Below are 19,834 nucleotides of genomic sequence, written 5' to 3'. Positions count from 1 at the left end.
GTCATTAAATTCCCTGACACTTCCTTGGTTATCTCAAGTGTAAATTGAAGATGCTCCTGCCTTGCACTCAGTGTTCCTTGCTGCAGTGGCAGCACCAGTCCCTGGCAAGGCCCAAGAACCACACTGGGGCATTCCTGTGGCACAGCTCCTCCCCAGCTGCCACCCAGATGAGCTTGTGCCATCTGGTGTCACGGGGATATGTGAAGAACTATTTAGGAATTCCCTATCAAATGGTCTTGACACCATCTCAAAGACCATTCTTCAAATCTTCAGAGAAAGGGTGCCTATGTCTATACTGAGGAAACTTGTAGACATAGAGTCTTATGCCTTTCCACTTAGAGGGCACAGTGTATGGGGGAGCAGTCCTACAACTTGGCATAATTTTTCCTTCTGGTTTTGATAATACCCCCTATTTAAACTATCTTTACTGAACTGCTGGCCTCTTCTGCCTGTTGGCCTTGCTGCCTCTGCCCAGCTTTTCTCTCCACCTCCAGGCCCATTCTTCTCTTGTCTTTCCAAGAAACTCTCCTCTTCCTTAGGAGCTTGGTGTGGTGATTCACCCTCGTGACTTCCTTCCCTGGTCCCCCCACTTCCTCTCTGGCCAGTGCTTTTTTTCTGTCTCATTTTATTTGCTCCTGTATTGTCCTTGCCTTACTGTCGTGTTTACTATCTTGTGCTGGCGACTGGCGACACAGCTATCACCGTCAGACTTGATGGGTACACAGACATGTGCCTTGAAGTCAGGCCCTCCACATGATGCCAGCCAGCATCAGGGCCACTGGAGCCTCTTACCCTGAGAGGGACAGGGGCAGTCAAGAACTGGTTCCTGGAGGGACACACAAGGTTGTGAATGTTGAAGGAGTCATCTTCTGGACACATGGGATGGCCACAAAAGGCAGTTACCTCCAGGTAACCCAGACTTCATATAGCTCCTGATTTAGACCATGGCGATTACAATACCCAACTGGATGGGGCCCTCCTCTTTGTACACTTGTGATTTTGCGTTGTGTGTGTGTGTGGAGAGAAAGAGTGAGAGAGGAGAGAACTGTAGTATATGGTCACTTAAATTGTAACTTAGTAGCATATTTGGTCTTTAAAAATAATCTTCTTCACCCAAATGAGTTATTATATCTTTCCAAAGTATTTTTGCAATTTAGACTAAAACAGAGTTACCCAACTCTGTAAAAAGGATTATTTTCACATAAAAGGTGAAAGACTGAGGATTATAGATAAGCATCAGTGAAAGGGTGTGTTCGTCAGCTAGGGCTGCTGTACAGAGTTCCAGAGAGACTGGGTGGCTCACACAACAAGAATTTATTTTTCCCGGTTCTAGAGGCTGGAAGTCTGTGCTCATGATGCAGAGTTAGCCTCCATCATCCCCCTTGTCTTCACATGGTCTTCCCCGGTGGGTTTCTGTGTCCTGATTGTCTCTTACAAGGGCACCTTGGATTAGAGCCTACCCCAGTGACCTCATTTTAACTTAATTACCTTATTGATGACCCCCATCTGCACCTACAGTCATAGTTTGGGGTCCTGGAGATTAGGACTGCAACAGATGAATTGAAGGGACACAGTTCAGCCCATGAAGAGGAGGACGCCCAGAAGTTTCAGGAGGGAGTATAATGTCTTCCCTGATGGTGTTTATTTTAGTTTTTTTTTAGAAATGCTTTTAGTCAGGAAAGACAGTATGTCTTTTTTGTATTATCCACTCTAGGCATGGCAGAACTTAAATGCACTTTTGATACATAGATATCTCTTCCATCTGATTGAGAATCACTGTAGCAGATGCAGTCTTAATTGGATGCGAGGTGGAAGGCCAGCTCTGCAGACACACCAGGTCTCAGGAAGATGGTCCAGGCATCACTGTGGAGGCTTCTCTTAGGGGTGTTTATTGTCTTAGCCCACATCAAATGCAAGGGACCACTCACACAGCAAACGACATTGCTTAGCTCAGTCTTAGTGTCATACTTGCCCTTAACTGACAGCTCCCCAATAATGCAGGGATTGTCATTTTTAGTCCTGAATTTGCAGTTCCATCTTTGACGTAATACCCTGTCCAGAAGCCACTGGGTATGCCCTTACTTTGACCTTTCACCAGTGCATTCCATCTTAAGGGGCTTTCTCTAATTGCTTCAGACTCCCTCCCGACCCCTAACGCCACCCCAAAACCAAAGGCCCTTGTTTAGGATCTGAATTGTAGCAGCCGTTCCTCACGTATCTAGATCAGAGGGAGATCTCACTGTAGCTGGCTGAAGCTGTTGGCGCTTTGAGCAGCATTGAGCCATCAGTCCTAGTTCTACATCTTCACCCCACTGCAGCTTTTGGCCACTTGCCCCAGTTTAGTGTCACCCAGGTCCCGGCCATAAGCCGCAGTAATTTTTATGGCTGCAGGTATTAGAGGACAGCCAGTCTGCCCATTTTCCAGCTGTCTTCCGCAGGACGGGTGTATGCTTCGAGCCAACAGAAGCTCCAGCCGGCCGTGCCAGCTGTCAAGTGCTTTCTGGGCTGGCATGGCTCTTTGAATCAGTGGTAATGGCTTCCTCTGTTGAATGTCGTCCAAAAGCAATTGCCTTTCAGCTTAAGAGTGTATGCCGTGTTGTCATGCCCGCTGTCTAAGAGGGCAGGCATCCTTGTGCCCTTGCAGACTGGAAATGCTGTAGCATCTTCTCATGGGTCAGGGATCAGGTGTTCCTTTTGCCAAAGTTTCCTGAATCTTCCCCACCCTCTCCAGCATGTCTTTGAACACCCTGTATCCTTTACGTTTAAGATAAGCAGAACTCTTAAGAAACTTGGAAAGATTCTCTCATGAAGTGATTTCTACTTAAGCTTGGTCACGGCCTCCTGCTGTCCTCAAAGAGTGAGTGGGAGATTTCTTCCCTCGGATGCTGCCAGTGCTGGAATATGAAACTTCCCAAGTGTCAGCAGTTGGGGTCTGCCCTTCACATGACCCAGTCCCCTGTTGACTGTGAACATCCAGTCAGCCCCATTTTCTGGCCATGCTGAGTATGGCAATGACACCAGATTGGCACAGACCTTCCCTGCCTGAATTGATTACTTAGCACATCATAGCATACACTTTCTTCATTTTGGTAAGTTGTGGTTTTATTTTGAATAAGTCTCTTTCAACCTATTAATATAAGTCTACACTAAAATTAACCTTCCCCTAAATTATTCTCACACAGAGGCAGCAAAGTAATTTTGAAAGTTAAATCAAAACAAAGCAATCTTCTGTGTAAAACAGATAAAAATCACAGACTGTGGTTACAGAGTGCCTCTACAGGAATCGCTTACATAAAGCTGATTTCCTCCAATCTTGTTATGGAAAGGAAAAGGGGAAATGCCCTGGCCTTATCACAATCCCATTCTGTCAAACCAGCGCGGCAGAGCTTGTGTAAACAGTGGAGCTGCAGCTGCAGCTGGTGTCTGTGGGGGCTATTCAGGGTCTGAGGGGACAGTTGTCTCAGTCTGATTCATGGCCGGTGGTTCCCGCGCCGGTGTGTCGGAGGCATCCCGTACCCAATGAGAAGGGGGTTTGTGGAGAGACAGTCACGTAGCCCGGTCTCATGTGGATTAGTCATTAAGAAATGGCCACGGCAGATTTCAGACTTGAACAGTGAACCAGGTTGTAGCTCGTGGCATCGAGGCTGATGTATTGTGTTGCCACCTTTGGCGACTCCGAATTGATACCTTGCACTACCCACAAAATGGATTAGAACCAGAAGGTGGGTGCTACGGAAGACCTCAGGACACTGAAAGCATTGAATAAGCTGGTGATTTCCTTTTGAACAGTTTCACAGCTTGTAACAAACATATGCTGGTCATTGGCACAGAGGCTTTTTTATGTTCTGAATTACTCTTTCCTCCCCACACTGGGAGGGTGGGAGGATAGGGGTTGACATTGCCTGTGTCTGTGACCATAGGCACCCCTCTGGGTCACAGTGTTTATCACAGCCTAGCAGCCAGAGGCACAATGGCGAATCACTGCGCCACTTTATTTAGCTTTTTAGGGCAGATTATTCCAAATCACTGGTTTCTCAAATAAATTACAGCTACCAGAAATTCACCCCATGGGGAATCTATAGCATGTTTGAATGTCAATTAACGTGGGTGGTAAGATAGTTTCTTACATCCTGTTTGAATTTTCCAAACATTCTTTTGGGTGCTTTTTTTTCTATTTTTAGGAGTAAATCATTTGTATGCCTGCCCTTCAGGGATGTCTTCCCCTTTGCAGGGAAAGGAAATGAGTTTTCTTCATTATCTCAGGGAAGAATCCTGCTTAGTGACAGTGCTCTTGAAGAGGAGCCTTTCGTGGTGATTAAGATGGGATTGGTTGTTCACTTAAATATGGGCACTCTCCCCTCCCTACCCCCAAATTAGGGAGAAACTAAGAAGCTTTCCTTTTGTTGTTGCAGGTATTTTTGAATAATTACCAAGCAGCCGAAGACCACCCACACATGGTTATCTTACGACTGTTACGTTACATTGTCCGCCTGGTGTGGAGAATGCATTGACGGGTTCTTTGTGGAGCCAAGATACGTGCAGACATTTCGCTTGTTCAGACCAACAAGCCCCAGTGCCACAGTCTCCTGGTGCCATTCTTATGCAGCCAGCGGTTCTCTCGTTGAGGGGCAGGTGACGTGTTCAGAAAACACTGGGCTGGATGGGGACTTGACCTTTCTGTTTATCACCACGCAGCAGAATTTCTAATGGAAGTTTGTTGTGAATGTAAAGGAGGGAGCATTCTTGGCTTTTTAATGTACAAACCGTGGTTTTTTAGAGCAGGATTTTGTGTAAGAATGGTGTTTACATGCAGTGTGTCTTCCCCCTCACCTTCTTTAATGAGAACAGGTTTGTCAAAAAGGAAATGAAACTTTTTAACCAACTTGTGAATGATTTTTGTATTAAAATTTTAAGAACCTATTGCCTATTCTCAGAGGATTATGTAAACTCTGCAGTAGAAACTGAGCCAGCTAACTTATAAAGCTGCCTTAGTTTATTTTTAGAGATTACTGTACAGAATTTTTAAACAGGGAGAGGTGTGATATACTCCCTCCCTTCCCTACTATTGCCTCTTTGACCTTTTTAAATTATTTTTATTAATACCAAAAGAGTTCTTTTGAAATGGAACTGATTAAAGGGGCAGAGGGTCTGTTGTCAGCCTGCATTGATATGCCAGTCCCATTTGTAAATATTTACGTACCTTTATAAATTCAGTTGCATCTGTGGCAAAACTTCAGACTATTTTTGTGTCTTTCCTCATCACTTTTTGTGATGCGCCTCCAATCTGGACTCAGATGCATAGATTTGGTCCAGTGTATTTTCATGATCAAGTGAAACTGCGTCAGAACAAGAGTTAATATCTGCCTGTATCATGCACAGTTCAATCGATCTATTAATAGCTGACTGGGAAGCATTTGGTGTTGGTTTTTATTCCATTTTGATGGGCATGTTATTTGGAAGTATTCTGAAGAGGAGGCAATAGCAGTAATAACAGCAGACTTAAGTGCTGTGCCCTTTGTGCTGCTGGCTTTCTGGTTGCAGGCTTTCCCATGGTCAGAGGATGCACTGTCAGCATCAGGTCCCAGAGGGTCATCGTGCCCAATACAGCAGAGTCCAGCTGCAGCATGCCCTCATAGGAATTGGCACAGGCTTGGGACAGGGCTTTTGATGGCCATTTGCTTGGCTTCTTACAATTTAGTCTAACTCAGAGCCCACTGGCCTTCGCTCCTCTAAATTCACTTTGAAACATAAGCTTCAGCCCACTTCCACCAGCACCATAAAAGAAGTCTCCCGGGTAGAAGTCTGTTTTTTTCATCCTTCCAGGACAATTGGATATTGTCAGGCCACTTGTGCCGCCAGCCTTGCCGTGAGGGTGTCCTTTCTCTGTGCCTGCTCCTAGGAGTGCAGTGGAAGGAAGCCAGCCACACACTGGTCAGTCATTTCAGAGGCAGCAGACACCCAGGGAGACCCAAGAAAGACACAGGTTAGGGAGCAGTGAAAGTGAGGAGTAAAGGCAATTCTGTGAGCTCTGTAACTCTTACAGTTGTTGAAAACTCCAATCATTAAACAACTTTTAAAAGAAATAACTAAATTTTCAAATGAGTCAGCAGTGCCAGCAACTAGTGTGTTTAGTTTTGCCCAATAGAAGGGCTAGCATGTTCATGTTATTTAAATTAGGTGGAAAAATCTAAACATTTGTATCTTCATAATTTAAGAAAGGTATGTATATGTATAGCAAATACATATACACTTTTTCCTTTAGGTAGAGCTGATTTAATTCCAAATACTCTTCATTTAAAAAATTTCCTTTTCTCAAGAATCTCCTTGGGATTTTGACTTACTTGTAAAGCTGTGTTGGAGCTCAGCTTGTTCGCTGTTGTGTCTCCAGCCTATTTGTAGGATCACACAAAGCCCACAGTTATAAGCGGTGGTAGGATTGCAGCTGTGGGCTTGCTGGACACACACACACACACCAAAGACATATTTGGTTCTGGGCGCCCCCTCCCAGGATCCCTGTACTCATGTGCCAGTCTCCTGACTAGAGCACTTTACTCTGTTTCCTCAGTCCTGCAGCCCCTGGGAGCACACGGTGGGGGCAGCCCTGGGCCAGGCGCCGGAGGCCTTGCCCAGTACTGCCCGGGGGCCATGTGCACCACGGCCTCCAGGCTGGTTGTGGAAACAGTTCCTGAGGAAATTAGAGATTCTATGAATTGTAGGAGCATTAAAGAACAGGCTGTTGGCACCGGAACTTTAAGCGATGACTGGATGTCTCTGTACTGTATGTATCTGGTTATCAAGATGCCTCTGTGCAGAAAGTATGCCTCCCATGGGTATACATTTTACCTTTTTAAAAATTTTTTGTAGAAAAAATAAGTAAATCCCCTTTTTGGAAACTTAATGCGGGTTTTGTGCCTTGACAACCTCTCCCCATGTGAGGTTTGTAAAAAGTGTCCTGTGACTTAACACAAATGCAATAAACACATACAAAATAGCTTCATGAGTTATTCTTCAGATGTCCTTCCCAGAAACAAGTTGATCAAGAAATTTGGGGGTGGGGGTTGTGGAGAAATCAAGTTTAAAATTCCTTCCAATTAAAAAAAAAAAAAAAACAGTGGAATAAAATTGTCTGCCATTTCCCCTTCTTAATGTATATATTGTGACTATTTATTAGATTGGTAGGTCATATTTTACTTATGAACTGAGCCAAATGTCTGTGTGCAATTATGTTTCCTTTACCTTTCTTGTAAAATTTTGTACAGCATAAATGAGTAAAAAAAAAAAAAAAAAAATCACTGTTTTTCTAAACTTTTTCAGAATCGAGGATTTGTAAATATTGTAGATTCTTTTTCTGTGTGATGTGTCCTACTGTTTCATAATGCTGTAACTTGTAGAAATATTGTATATTTATTTTCTGCTTATTTAATGTCTTAAGTTCTGGAAAGTATTAACATCCCTGTCTCTCACAGCCCCCACCATCCCACGAAGTTAACTTCCAAGAGGTGTGGGGGGTGTCTGGACACCTCACTGCAGGCCACATGGTCCTCCAGGGTGGCTCTCCAGCTTTGGGTCCTGGTATTTCCAGTCAAGTGGGTTTCAATTCTTGGGCTTTGCTGCCCTTATAATGAAGGGTATGTTTGATGCCAATGAGAAACTCAATCTGGCAGGCTACAAAAATCTACCCCAAGAAATACCCAGCAACCTTCTGTTTGTTCCAAAGCAGCTAGCTTCTCATACAAGCAAATTTTGCTGATTCCAGACTTTATCTTTAGGAAAACAAACCAACAAACAAAATCAAAGTATTATCAGCAGGTGGGAAAGACTTTTCTATTGAAAATTTATCCCTGAAAACTCAGTGTTTAAAAAAAAATAAAAATGTGCCACTTCCAGAGGTGCTGCCTTGCAGTTGTTCAGGGCTGGGACCGGGCCCCACAAGGGGACAAGGTGGGGCTGGTGGCTCCTGCCTCAGGACCACCTTGGGCCACCAACCCCTTCTGAGTAGGGGTTGTGAATAGTTGGGTTTTCCCCCACCTGCTGTGTGACTTCCTATGCTTTGAGGTTGGACTAAATCGTCTTCAGGAGCCAATTCACTGTACAGTCCTCCCCACACCCCACCCATTTGCTCACTGCATTTGGTCAGCCTGCTTCTTCAGGTCAATGCCCTCCTTCCGATTCTCCCATCTCCTTCAAGGGAGGTTGGGGCCCCACTGGACTAGGTGTCAAGATGTGAAAGCTAATGGAAGCTTTAAGAAGAATTCTTGGTAGTTCCATGCAGGTGGTTCTGCCATCCCTACTAATTTAGCCTGGTGCTTGTGTGTGTCCACTCACATACACGTGTGTGTTTGGGGGTGTGTCTACACATGACGCTAAATCAATTAGGGTCTACTCTAAACAGCATTGTGTGTTAGAAGCATCCTCAAGCTCCCAGCTAAGTAACTTGACTACTTTTATTTGGGAATTTCGGACTGTAGAAGCTGTTTTATGTTTTATGTCCAGATTCTGTGACCACTAGTTACTGTATCGGAACTCATCAGGTACCCACTTATAAATAGCACTGATCTGTCTGTATACTGATCCATCACTAACCTGTTTTCTAGGACCCAGCATATGTAGCATTTGTATTGCAGTTTCCCTGGCTTACTTGTGTTTTGCACTGATGAATTTTGACAGGGTAATTGCCACTTTACTTGTGCAATACTGCTGTAAATAACTGCAGATTTTTAAAGAAACTCAATCTTTTATGTTCTTAATGAATTTTATATAAATAAAACTTTCAACTAGTTTTGTTGAGCTGCTTGATTTGTTTGCACAAAATGTCAGAGAAACAGCTGAAATTATATACAAACATGTACATGCCCACACATCTGCCGTTATCAGTCATAAAACGTAGCTGTGTGTAGCTCTTATTTATTTTTGCTCGAAGATTAATCTGTGCAGTACACTTAAAAGCAAACCAGTCTTTAAAGTTTTGATGTGGCTGGTGTGACTGCTAGCAAAGTATTCTGACTGCATAGTCAGATGTGACTCAGCACTTGGGTGGGGAGTGTGGGGGAAGGGGAGGTGTACTAGGAGCCGGCTCTGCATGTGTTGATGGCAGCTGCACAGCCATCTTACCCCATCCACCCCATAGAAAGGGCTTGTCTGCAGCACCTGCTCGGAGTCAAAGGGGCCACGCAAACATACCTAGACCCTGGGTGTGAAGTGGTGACCAGGAACCGCTAAGTTCCCAGCCCTGTCATACAGGGTGGAAGGGAATTGCCTTAGGAATGAGTGAGAGAAATTAAAGCCTTGTTTGAGGATACAGTTGATAAAAATCTAGTAAGAAAGTACTTATTTGCCACGTTTATTCTTAGTGCTGGGAAAGTGAAAGAGACTCAGCTTCATTTTAGACTAATAATTTGTTAATGCATTTGATCAGGTGAGCAGTACATGAATATGGTCTTGTAAATTTATTTATTTCAAATTGTATTTGTTTCAAATCAAGTTGTTCTTAATCCTTCCTCCTGAGGCAGCAGTTTGCATTTTCCTGGACCCTTAATCTGCACAGAGAGAGAGAGAGAGAGTGTGTATGTGTGTGTGTGTTTCTAAGACAGCAGTTTTGCTTTTCTATAAGTGCCATGTGGGTAACCCCCCCTTCTGGGACCCTTAATCTGCAAAGAGTGTGTGTGTTTGTGTGTGTGTGTGTCTATACTTACACAGAAGTTTTGCTTTTCTGTAAGTGCCATGTAGGTAGCCCCTCTTCTGGGCACCAAGGAAGGAGAGCTAGGCAGACTCCCAGAACTATTAGAGCCTGAAGAATAATTTACTGCTCATTTATATCCTTCTATATAATCCTTTTATATAATCATATCTTAATTTGTAGTTCGAGGAGTATCTAGAGCAGACACGGTACAGAGCACAAACTAGGGAAAAACAACCATACCAAGAGGACAAGAATCAATGGCCCAGGTGGTAGTGCCTCTGCCTGAAAGGGCATGCACTACGTGGCAGGCCGTCCCAGGTGTAAAGATACCTGCTGTATGGCAGGCTTGGAGCAAGAGTCACTTCTCCTGTAAGGGAGTTATAGTATCTTCCGTCCAGTTCTTCTGGAAAGCTGGCCTCAGGCTGGCAATCCCTCGAACATCCAAGGGCTTAAAAACCCTCTGGTATAATCGTGACTTGGTGGCTGTATACCCTGTTAGCTCTTGCTACTGTACTGACTTGAAACATCCTCCCATAGAAAACCTTAGAAGTTGCCTGCCCCTACGTAAGAGATGTTGCACACTGCACCCTCGTTGCTGCACACTGCCCACTTCCTTCTCTCGGTGACTTAATGGGGATGGGCCCCTTGTTTATTGCTCACATGATTGTCTTGACCCTATCACTATCCTTAAGATGACCTCACTCACTACCCTCCCCCTCCCACCACCCTATACCAAATAAATACAGACACGCCTGGATGCTTGGGGCCTTGGCTGTCTCTGCTTGTAAGTGACATTGGCCCCCTGAGCCCAGCTGCTCTTATCCAGTCTTTTGGTGTCTTGTCTCCTTATTTCTCGGATCCAGCGCCTCAACACAGTGAGAGGGGACACCCCATGACCCTAGTATGTCTGGACCCTATGTGTCATGGCTCTGTATGTGGTTCTGTCTTAGCAATAGGTCACATGTCTTTCCTTAGTGACTCCACTTCATGCTAACTACTACCAGAGCACAAGCATAGAGTTTGCTCTATGAGTTGCCTTTTTTCCCCAACCTTTTATTATAAAAACTTTCAAACATTCAGAGAAGCCAAAATGAGTTTTACAGAGAACACCGAATACCCTCACTCCCTTTAACTTTTACTACCTTTGCATTATCATGTATTCATCTACTAATCTGGCTTATTTTTTGGTGCCTTTCAAAATAAGTTGTAGTCACCAGTGCTCTTATCCCCAAATACTTCAGCATCATTTAGAGTTCATTAGTTTTTTTTCTAATTTTTGTTTCCAAAGATAAAATTTACATAAAGTAAAACAAATCTTATGTGTGCATTTGCTAAATTTGACCAAGAATACAGCTGTTTCTCAAACCCTTGTCAAGATAAAGAACACTACCATAACTTCCAGAAAGTTACCTCCTTCTCCTTCCCAGGTAATCCCTCCTCTCCTGTCCCCAGGGGTAACTAACTTCTGCTCTGAAGTTCTTTTCCATCAAAAATTACTTTTACCTCTTTCTGAACTTTGTATTAATGGAACCATACAGTATATGGCCTTTTGTTTCATGTCTGGTTTCTTTGGCTCAGCATATGAGATCCATGTTAAAATTATCAGTAATTTTTTTCCTTTTTATTACTGAGTGGTAGTCTATTGTGTGAACAAACCATGCTTTGTCTATTGTCTTATTAATGAACACCTGAGTTCTTACTAGTTTGGGGCTATGATGAATTAAGTTGCTGTGAATACTCTCATACAAAGCATATGAGTCTTTTTTGTGAACATATGTTTTTATTCTGCTGCATGTTTTTTAATTGCTTGTGGTGTACTTTATGTAGAAGTTGTCACCTTAGAAGTGAAGTTTATCAATCTTTAGTTTCTGTATTTTTGTGTCTTAAGACGACAGCGCTATGCTGAAGTTTTAAATATATTTTCTTATGTTTTATTCATATAACCAGTATAGTTTAGGTTTTTTTTTTTTATCTTAATCCATCTGGAATTTATTTTTTTAGTGATTTTTCCCCCACAGCCAGCCAGCACTGTTGTCTTTTTGTCCACCAGCCTAAACTGATCCTTTGACAGTATACCAAATTCTCATACATACGGTTCTGCGTCTCAACTCTTCCCTTTTCCTTTGATCCTTTTGCTTAATGTACATTATTTTAATTACTAGAGTTTTACCTGTTCTGAATTTATTGTCTTTATTTTTCAAAATCACTGTGACTATCTTACATTGTCTTTTTATTTGCATCTTAGAATTAGTTGAAGCTTCTTGGAAAGTTCTTTGGAGGTCTCATTTAGGATTACAGTGACCCTTGGTTTAGGGAAGAATTGCCATTTTTCCAAATGTTGTCAAGATGTGTAATACTTTTATCCATTGATTATGTTTGATTATGGATGCTTTTAGTACACTTGATTTTTCTTCCTATAAATCCCGCACATTTCCAGTTTGCTTTTTCTGGGAAGGGGGGAGGATGTCTGGTATCCAGCCCTTATCTCCACTGCAGTTTCCCTTTGTGTGCCTGCCTGCCCCTGCCTCTGCCACCTCTCAAACTTTCTCTCCCTGCCCGAGGTACCGCTGAGGGCAGGCCCTCGGCCTAATGCTTGGCTGATAAAACGCACTTCCCAGCACTTTGACTCTGGAGCAAGTGAGGCAAGGAGGGGCCCTCTGGAGGGCAGCACCCTTGAAGCTGCAGGAGGACGTTAGTGATCTTGGCCACGGTAACCGGCTGCCCAGCCACCAGCACCCTGGGCCCTGTCTCTGAGCTGCCTGCTGGACTATGCAACGGGCGCCTACCCTCCAGCATGTTCTTTTTCCTTGTGCTAAATAGCTAGGGCTGGTTTTTGTTGCTGCATTGACTCATTCCTACCTGTCAGAAGGACCAGATAAAAAGGTTGCATGAAGTTCTCTTTAAACAAGATGAATTAGAAGGTGTAGGGTGATGGGCTGATTATGACGGTCTCCTCTGGCGAGACCAGAATTGGGCTGTGAGGAGAGCAGAAATAACAAGGAAAAAGGTGGTCTCTAATCTTTTTGGGTGACTTAAACCACTTGCTGTTTTTTCCTGGAAACTATGTTTCCTGAGGTAACCCCTAAGTCCTTAGAAGTTTGTATTACCGAGGAGAAGATATATTAGAATATTAAAGGCCCTTGTTTCTGGACATGTTATAGAGTGATTACATGTATTATAGAAAAGGACCCAGGAAGGCATGTTTATAATAACTACTCTGTCTCCATAAAGCAGATTTGGGAAGAGTTAGCTCTTACAATAACCCCTTATCTAATAGCTAAACAAGATCAAACATGGCCCACCACTCTTAAAAGTACACCATAAAGCTGTAACGTCTCATTGCAGATATCAGAGAACTTATGCAACCCCATTAAAAATATATTTTAGGTGGTCATTTTCCTAAAATCCCCATCTGAGTATTAAGGTCCTACCATATACTAGACAGATGAGAATATTAAAATGCTTAAAACCAGGGCACAATAAAGAGGCTGTTTTCTTCAAGGTCTCACAATTAGTAAGCAGAAAAATTCTCTAGTGCAGCTCCCAGGGGGAGAGCTGTTTCAGTAGCTTAGAGAAGTGAGAGTGGTGGGCCTGCAGTGCCGTGGGTTGTCTCACCCACTTCCTCCTCATCTCAGGGTCTCCTGTAATGATGCTATAAGGACAGCTAACCATTGGGCACTTGCGACATGTGAAGTACTGTTCAAAGCATCTCATAATTCATTTTCATCTCAGAACAACAGCCCTTTGAAGCAGCTGCTATTACTACCCCAAGTGTCCAGACAGGCAAACCAAGTCATGACGTGGTTAAGCCACTTGCCCAAGGGCATCAGGCTCCTCAGTGGCAGAGCCAGGATGTGAGGCCAGGCAGTGTGGCTCTGCCAGAGCATGGACGTTTGACCACTCCCCTGTTGCCTCACAGGGCCCATCGGAGCAGAAGCAGCAGAGGGCTGAGACCAGCCAGCCAGGGTCCGCCCCAGACAGGATGCCTGTGCTGCAGCCTTGAATCTGCATAGCTGCCAGCACTCAGAGGACTCATGACTCCATGGCCTGGTCCAGATCCAATGTGAGAATGTGCATGCACAGGCCCAGGTCTCACTTGCGTCTCCAGCCACCGGAGCATTTCAGCTTTGCCAGTGCCTCTTCTCGCTGTGGGGCCCTAGTCCTGCACTTGTCATGGATTCTTTTGACCTAACCTGAGGGCCTCCTGTGGACATGTGGGCTGTCCCAAGAGCTCCTGGTTTTCCCCAAGCCTGCTAATTGCCACGCAGACCCCTGACAGGTGTGGCCTCTCTGTGATGGAGGATGTGGACTCCCCTCCTGCCCACTGCCCCAACCTCACTCTGCCACTGGGGTGGAGCAGCTCCCCAGGCATTTGTTCGGATTTAAGTCCATTTTAATGGAGCCATTGCAGTGCTGAGGTGATGGAGCAAAGGGATCAGAAGGCCCCAGGAGTGGTCTTCCTAGCTAGGAGCCTAGAGTGAGGTCGGGTGGGAAGGAGCTGGTCAGTATCCATCAGTAGCAGAACCCCCACCCCCCAATGCCATTCCTGTCTGGGTCTTAAAATCTTTTCTCTCCGGACCGGGAGCAGGAAATTGTTCTGAACCCAGAGCCTTCCAAGCCCTCCACATCTTACCCCACCTGCCACATACTGCCTGTGGCTCTATGCTGTGTTTGAGATGCAGCCCCAGCTGGGTGCACATGTTCCTTTTGCTTGTCTCAACCTGGTGCACGCCTTCCCTAGGGCGCGAGTGGAGGGCAGGGCTTGGGGTTCAGATCTTTGAGTACCCCATGGATCCAACTTTGCAGTGAGTCCTATAGAGAGCAGGCAGGACTGGACTCCCTGGGGCTCAGGGAGGCCATCATCCCCAGGAGCTGCTGTTTGCTTTCAAAGAGCTGGAGCTGCTCCGGTCTTCTTCTTTCCCTTATAAAAAAAATGTAATGAGGTACAAGTACACACAGGGAAGCATACAGCTTGCACGGCCGACTTTACACATTTCTACAGCCAAGGATTTGTCTCCCCAGTGAAGATGCAGAACCTTCCCAAGTTTAAGTGAGAGCAACTTGGTCCTGCCTGCCCAGGCTTGCCCCTGACCTCCTGAGCCTGAGCCTGGAGGCCCCCGCAGGACAGCCTGGGGATGCAGGCCTCTAACCTCATCATGGGTAGGTCCTCCAGGGCGCTCGAAGGCCCCTCAAGGACCTTCTAACATGAAAGGGAGCCATCTCCGCTCGTGGAGTAGGTTCCAAGGAGTCTCTGACTCAGTCAGAAACTCACCTCAATGTTAATCATAACCTTCAGGCCAATATGTGTCACTTTTTTCTGCTGAGACGCCAGCTACAAAAAGCCCTGACTAGGAGATCAGGTATATTTTCTTAAAAAGTAAATCAATTCTATTACTTTGAATTCTGAAACCTTAAAAGAAGAAAGTGATGGGTCAAAGCTTCCTCAGGCATTGGATGACACTTTGGAAGTCTTTCTGAGGGAAAAAAAATTTTTTTCTCTTCAATGAGTGCCTATAGAATCTCCTTATTTAAGTGTTGGTGAAGGGATTCTATTGTCTCTAACCCAAATGGTCTAAAAGACTTGCATTCATTCATGTATTCACTCACTCGGCAAAAGTTCATTGAGCGTCTATTGTATATCAGGCACAATTTATTCTAAGGGCTCAGGAATTAGCAAGGACAAGCCCCTGTCCTCATGTGGCTGATGTTCAGTGGAGGTCGGAGGCATAAGATAACACACAGGGGAACCAGTGACCAAGACAGTGAAAGGTGCAAGAAATAAACAAGGCAGAGTATGGTGGGCCAGGTGTGGTGGTGGGACCAGAGAAAGGAAGGCCTCTCCTCTGAGGCCTCAGAGTGATCAGGAGCAGCCAGAGAAGAGTGGTCCAGACTGAGCCACTAGCGATGTAAAGCCCAGCACAGCAAGTGGGGAGGAAGGGGCTGCATAGAAGACATGAGAGGGAGGAAGCCATGGATTGGGGAGATGGGCTTGAGAATTAGGCCGAGCTGCAGGGCGAGGGGGCATGCCCAAGAGAGGGCTGGCCATACATTCCCAGGACAGTGGAGGGCTCTCGTTATAGGAGCAACATAATCTGACAGAAACTCCAGATTACAGGAGACCAATGGGACATGGTGACTGACTGAATGCAATACACTATCTGGAATTTTCTGTCGCTATAAAATACGTGATAGGGGCAAGTGGTCAAATCTGAAGGAAATATGTAGATGTAGTAATAATATTGCATCCGTGTTAATTTCCTGATTTTGATCGCTGAACTCTGGTTATGTAAGAGATGTCCTCATTTTGGGGGTACACATTGAAGTATTTGGGGGAAAGGAGCACCACATAATTTACTCTCAGTGTTCAGGAAAAAAGTCTGATGAGAAGGTGGCAGTTGGAAGGGAGAAGGAATGTGGCCAAATGGTAACATCTGGAAACTCTGGGTAAAGGGTATAAGGAAAGTATCTCTACTATTTTGCAAACTTTTTGTGCATCTGAAACTATTTCAAATTAAAAATTAAAATATTAAGAGCTATACTTGGATTGTCGCTGTGCCTGGATTGTGGTTGGGAGCAGAAGTCAGGAGTCCACACTGGGAGACCTGGGATGTGGACAGAGGGGAGACAGGCTTGGGAGGAAGAGGGGAGGTAGGGCTTCCTGATGTGGAAGGTGAGGGAACAGAAGGAATCAAGGATTCTAAAGGATGATTTGGGTCAGAACAATTGGCAGGGTGGCGCTTCCTGAGATTAGAAGCAGGAGTGGGAAGTGGGTTAGGCCAGGAAGGGGCTCGGGTGGAGGAAGAGTGAATGGAGTGCTCTGTTTTGCTGTACCACACTCTCATTAAACACAACACCAGGGAAACAGGGCCTTGAGCATCTGTGAGAGGTGGATGATGGCCCAGTGGCCTGTATGGAGCATCTATGAACACAGGCCAGACAGGGCGCAGGAGGGAGGTCCTCAATCCTGGAGGATGTTAGACTCCCCCAGGAGCTTTTACAAAATACCCACACCAGAGGCCCACCTCTCTGAGTCTCTGGTGGGACTACTGTGTCATATTATTTAAGGCTCCTTAAGTGACTCCAGCGTGCAGCTTCGTTTGGGGTCTGCTGAATGACAGCTTGCTCAAAGCTGCCAAGAATGACTCCAACAGTGGCAGGGCAGCCACAGCAGCATCGGTCCAGCGAGCCTCCCTGGGAAGAATGCTCTGAAGGATAGCACTCAGCAAGGTGCTTTCTGCCTGTTTAAATTTCTGTTGTAGTTGCAAAATGATCAATTCTCATTTCTGTTTCCCCCTGCCAATTTGCCCTGGCATAGGCATCCATGCCTCCAGCCAAATTCAAGGTGAGTAGAGGACAGAGTGGACTGCAGGGCCCAAGTCCAAGGCCATGGCAGAGTGGAGGTGAGGTGGCGTCAGGTTGTGAGCCTGGGGCAAGTCTAGTCATCATCTGGTGAGTCACAGGCTGCTATTGACAAACCCAAAGAAGTCGGCAAGGTCAGAGACAAGAGGCAGAGCTGTGGTGTGGACACCAGGAGGGCAAGAGGTGGAAGTGAATCTGTGTGTGGCACAGGCAGTGAACTCGGGTGGATCATGCTGTGCTTAAGCCTGGCTTTCCATAGCTCAGGAGAGTGTGGAGTGTGAGGGGGATCTCATAATTATGCGAAAAGTGTCATCATCATCCCCTGAAAAATAAGGACAGGAGGACACATGAGGCAGGCTCTGAGAGTGCACATTCAGGTGTGAACACTTAAAGGGGAAAATGAATGATTATTTATATTGGGGAACAGACCACAATGCACATTGCCCCCAGTTAGACACCAAACTCTTCCAGGGGAGCTTCCACTTCTGATTGCTCAGTACTGTGCAGAAATGCCCTCCATGGAAGCCTCCATAGACCCACCCTTTCCCCTCCACATCCCTCTCAGGGCCAGACTGCCTACCCCTGCCCCAGCCAGCAAGGCTCAGAACAGTGGCTGCTCCCAGGTAACTCTCAGCCTGACTCCAGCTCCAGTCACCAAGCTCTGGGGATGGCCTTCTGATGGCTTGCAGGTAAATGCTTCCAACCCCTGCTGGAAGATCTTAATAGTAATATTTTAAATTATGTCTCTCTGTCGGTGGGGCTGCAAGCATTAGCCAGTGTCCCTCTGACTCAGCAGGATCCAGCACCTAGTAGGCCCTCCACACACAGTTGTTGGATGGGTGCATGACAGCTCTCTGATGAGGACTCTGGTAAATCGTCTTCTATGAAAGCCCAGCCAGTTCTTGGCCACTTGCCCTTCATCATATGTATGTACTGTTTGCCGTTTTCAAGAGTAGTGAGAACCCGGAGCCTATTCAAATGATAGACCTCTTTAAACAGCAGGTCCAGCCCTTTAGCACAATGGCTCTCCCATTTAGAGTCCCCTTTTTCTTCATGGTAGCCCCTTCCTCCTCCCTCATCTCACCTGTTCAGGCTCTGGGGACACTACTTCTCCTCTCCTTTTTGAAAGCTGGTGCCCAGAGCCATAGTGCTGCCAGGATTCTGATAAATATATTCCCCTGAAGAAAATAACTGACCATGTCTTGATGAATGTACTATCACTGGCTGCTCTGGGTGGCGTGTGCATTTCGGACAATTTAGTTGCTCCTAAACTTGGTGGCTGGTATAAAACAGAAGTCTTCAAGAGTCAAAGAAAAAGGACACATTGGGGAAACAAATGTCAATATCATGGGATCTTTCATGGAGTATGCCATTTGCCGTTCCTTAGAACAACTCAAGCTCACCCTCACCTAAGGCTGCAGCTGCCCGCCTTTTCTAAATATCCCTTCCCTTGATAGCCACAGGGATGGCGTCTTCAGCAGTCAGGGCTCTGCTTGAATGTCACTTTCCAGTGGTGCCTTCCCTGGTCGCCCCCGCAATCCCACCTTCACTGTTATTATCTGGGCAGCAGGCTTTGCAAACACTCTGGGAGCTCCAGGTCTAATGTGTGCTAGAACCTGGGATTATTGGACCTGGGGGTGGCTATGGGATGATTGATAGGGAAGGACTCAGGTCCTAATCTCTGGGGGTCTTGTGGTTGGCAAGGCCTGTACTATGTGCTCCATGAGAATAAGAGCTGTGTGAACGTCATCCTTGTGTCCCTAGCATTGACACATATTAGGTGCTCAGGGAACGTCTGTGAGATGACATAGCTCTTGCTTCTTGAAGAGTGTGCCTACCCTAGCAGCCTGGACAAGGTAAAGAAATACTAAGTTGGGTGGGAATGAGAGAGGCTCCCCATCTTCCTCTAGACCCCCTGATAGCATCCCTCTGTGGGACCCTGTCATATATGGCCTTTCACAGTGCACCCATAGGCAGCACCCAGACAGAAGTTGCTCAAAACTTCCCTCCAGAGGAAATCAGGCATAAAGTCCTTGCTGGCCATCAAGCCAGGGCAGCCCTGGGGCACAGTGGCTGTTTTCCGATGGTGTCTGGCAAGAGGCCTCTGGGAGCTCTTTCTCAATGGAAGCAGGCTCTCACATCATTACAGGTCACATCCCTGTCACTTCAACCTGGTTCATCCCACAGGACTGACCTGCCTAGCAGGGCTGTGAAGGTTTAGGCAGACAGACAGACAGATAGACAAAGGGCCTAAGGTGTAACGGAGTAGACTTACCCTTGTGACCAAAACCCTATGTGTGGCCAGCGTGGCTGATTACTCATGGTCTGGGGAGGAGGGACTGTCGGATCTAGAGGTAAAGTCTAACCCATGGAGTCCAAAGCAATGGGAAAGGAGTCCCGTGTGGATTAAATAAACACATTCCTGCCTGTAGATCCCCTTCTCTAAATGCATAAGGCAGATATACAAGCTGAAGGACTTTGGACTCAGTGAGTTGTGGCTTATGTAAACAATACCACACTGACTTAAAAATAATACACGAGGCAGGAAAAAAAACTACTTTCATTGTTATAAAACTGAACTAAGATTACATTTTTTCCCCTTGTAATTGCTTCTCAGGTCCGTAAATAGACCTTATTATAAAGAGTTGGGGAGGGGAACAGCAAATCAAGATAAAGTACAACCTTTTTTTACATTATTTATGGGGTGTTTTTTTTTGTGATCTTAACTCTTTGAAGAACTGAAGGACTATATCAAGCAAGTTAAATGGTTTCATTCTAAGAAATATCAAATAAAAC

At 45.5% G+C, this 19,834-nt stretch overlaps 1 protein-coding gene across 12 annotated transcripts in view; it reads left to right on the top strand.

Annotated features, from left to right (window-relative positions):
- BCL2L11 (BCL2 like 11) overlaps positions 1–19,834 on the top strand; it is a 71,610-nt gene that overhangs the window by 37,955 nt on the left and 13,821 nt on the right. For 5 of the 12 annotated variants that reach the window (XM_032243749.1, XM_032243747.1, XM_032243741.1 and 2 more), the window contains one exon: positions 4,413–8,779. The exons of 6 other annotated variants lie outside the window; for them this stretch is intronic. In XM_032243749.1, coding sequence (XP_032099640.1) covers positions 4,413–4,426 — 14 coding nt within the window. In that variant the 3' untranslated portion in view covers positions 4,427–8,779. Of the gene's footprint in view, positions 1–4,412; positions 8,780–19,834 lie in introns of those variants that run through there. One more of the 12 variants, XR_004258335.1, reaches the window with a different exon arrangement.

This window comes from Sapajus apella, unplaced genomic scaffold (assembly GCF_009761245.1).
Source record: "Sapajus apella isolate SASKATOON/1434 unplaced genomic scaffold, GSC_monkey_1.0 scaffold52, whole genome shotgun sequence".
NCBI classification, from domain to species: domain Eukaryota; kingdom Metazoa; phylum Chordata; class Mammalia; order Primates; family Cebidae; genus Sapajus; species Sapajus apella.
The sequence above is the reverse complement of the archived record's forward strand: the minus strand, read 5'-3'. Positions and strand labels throughout refer to the sequence as shown.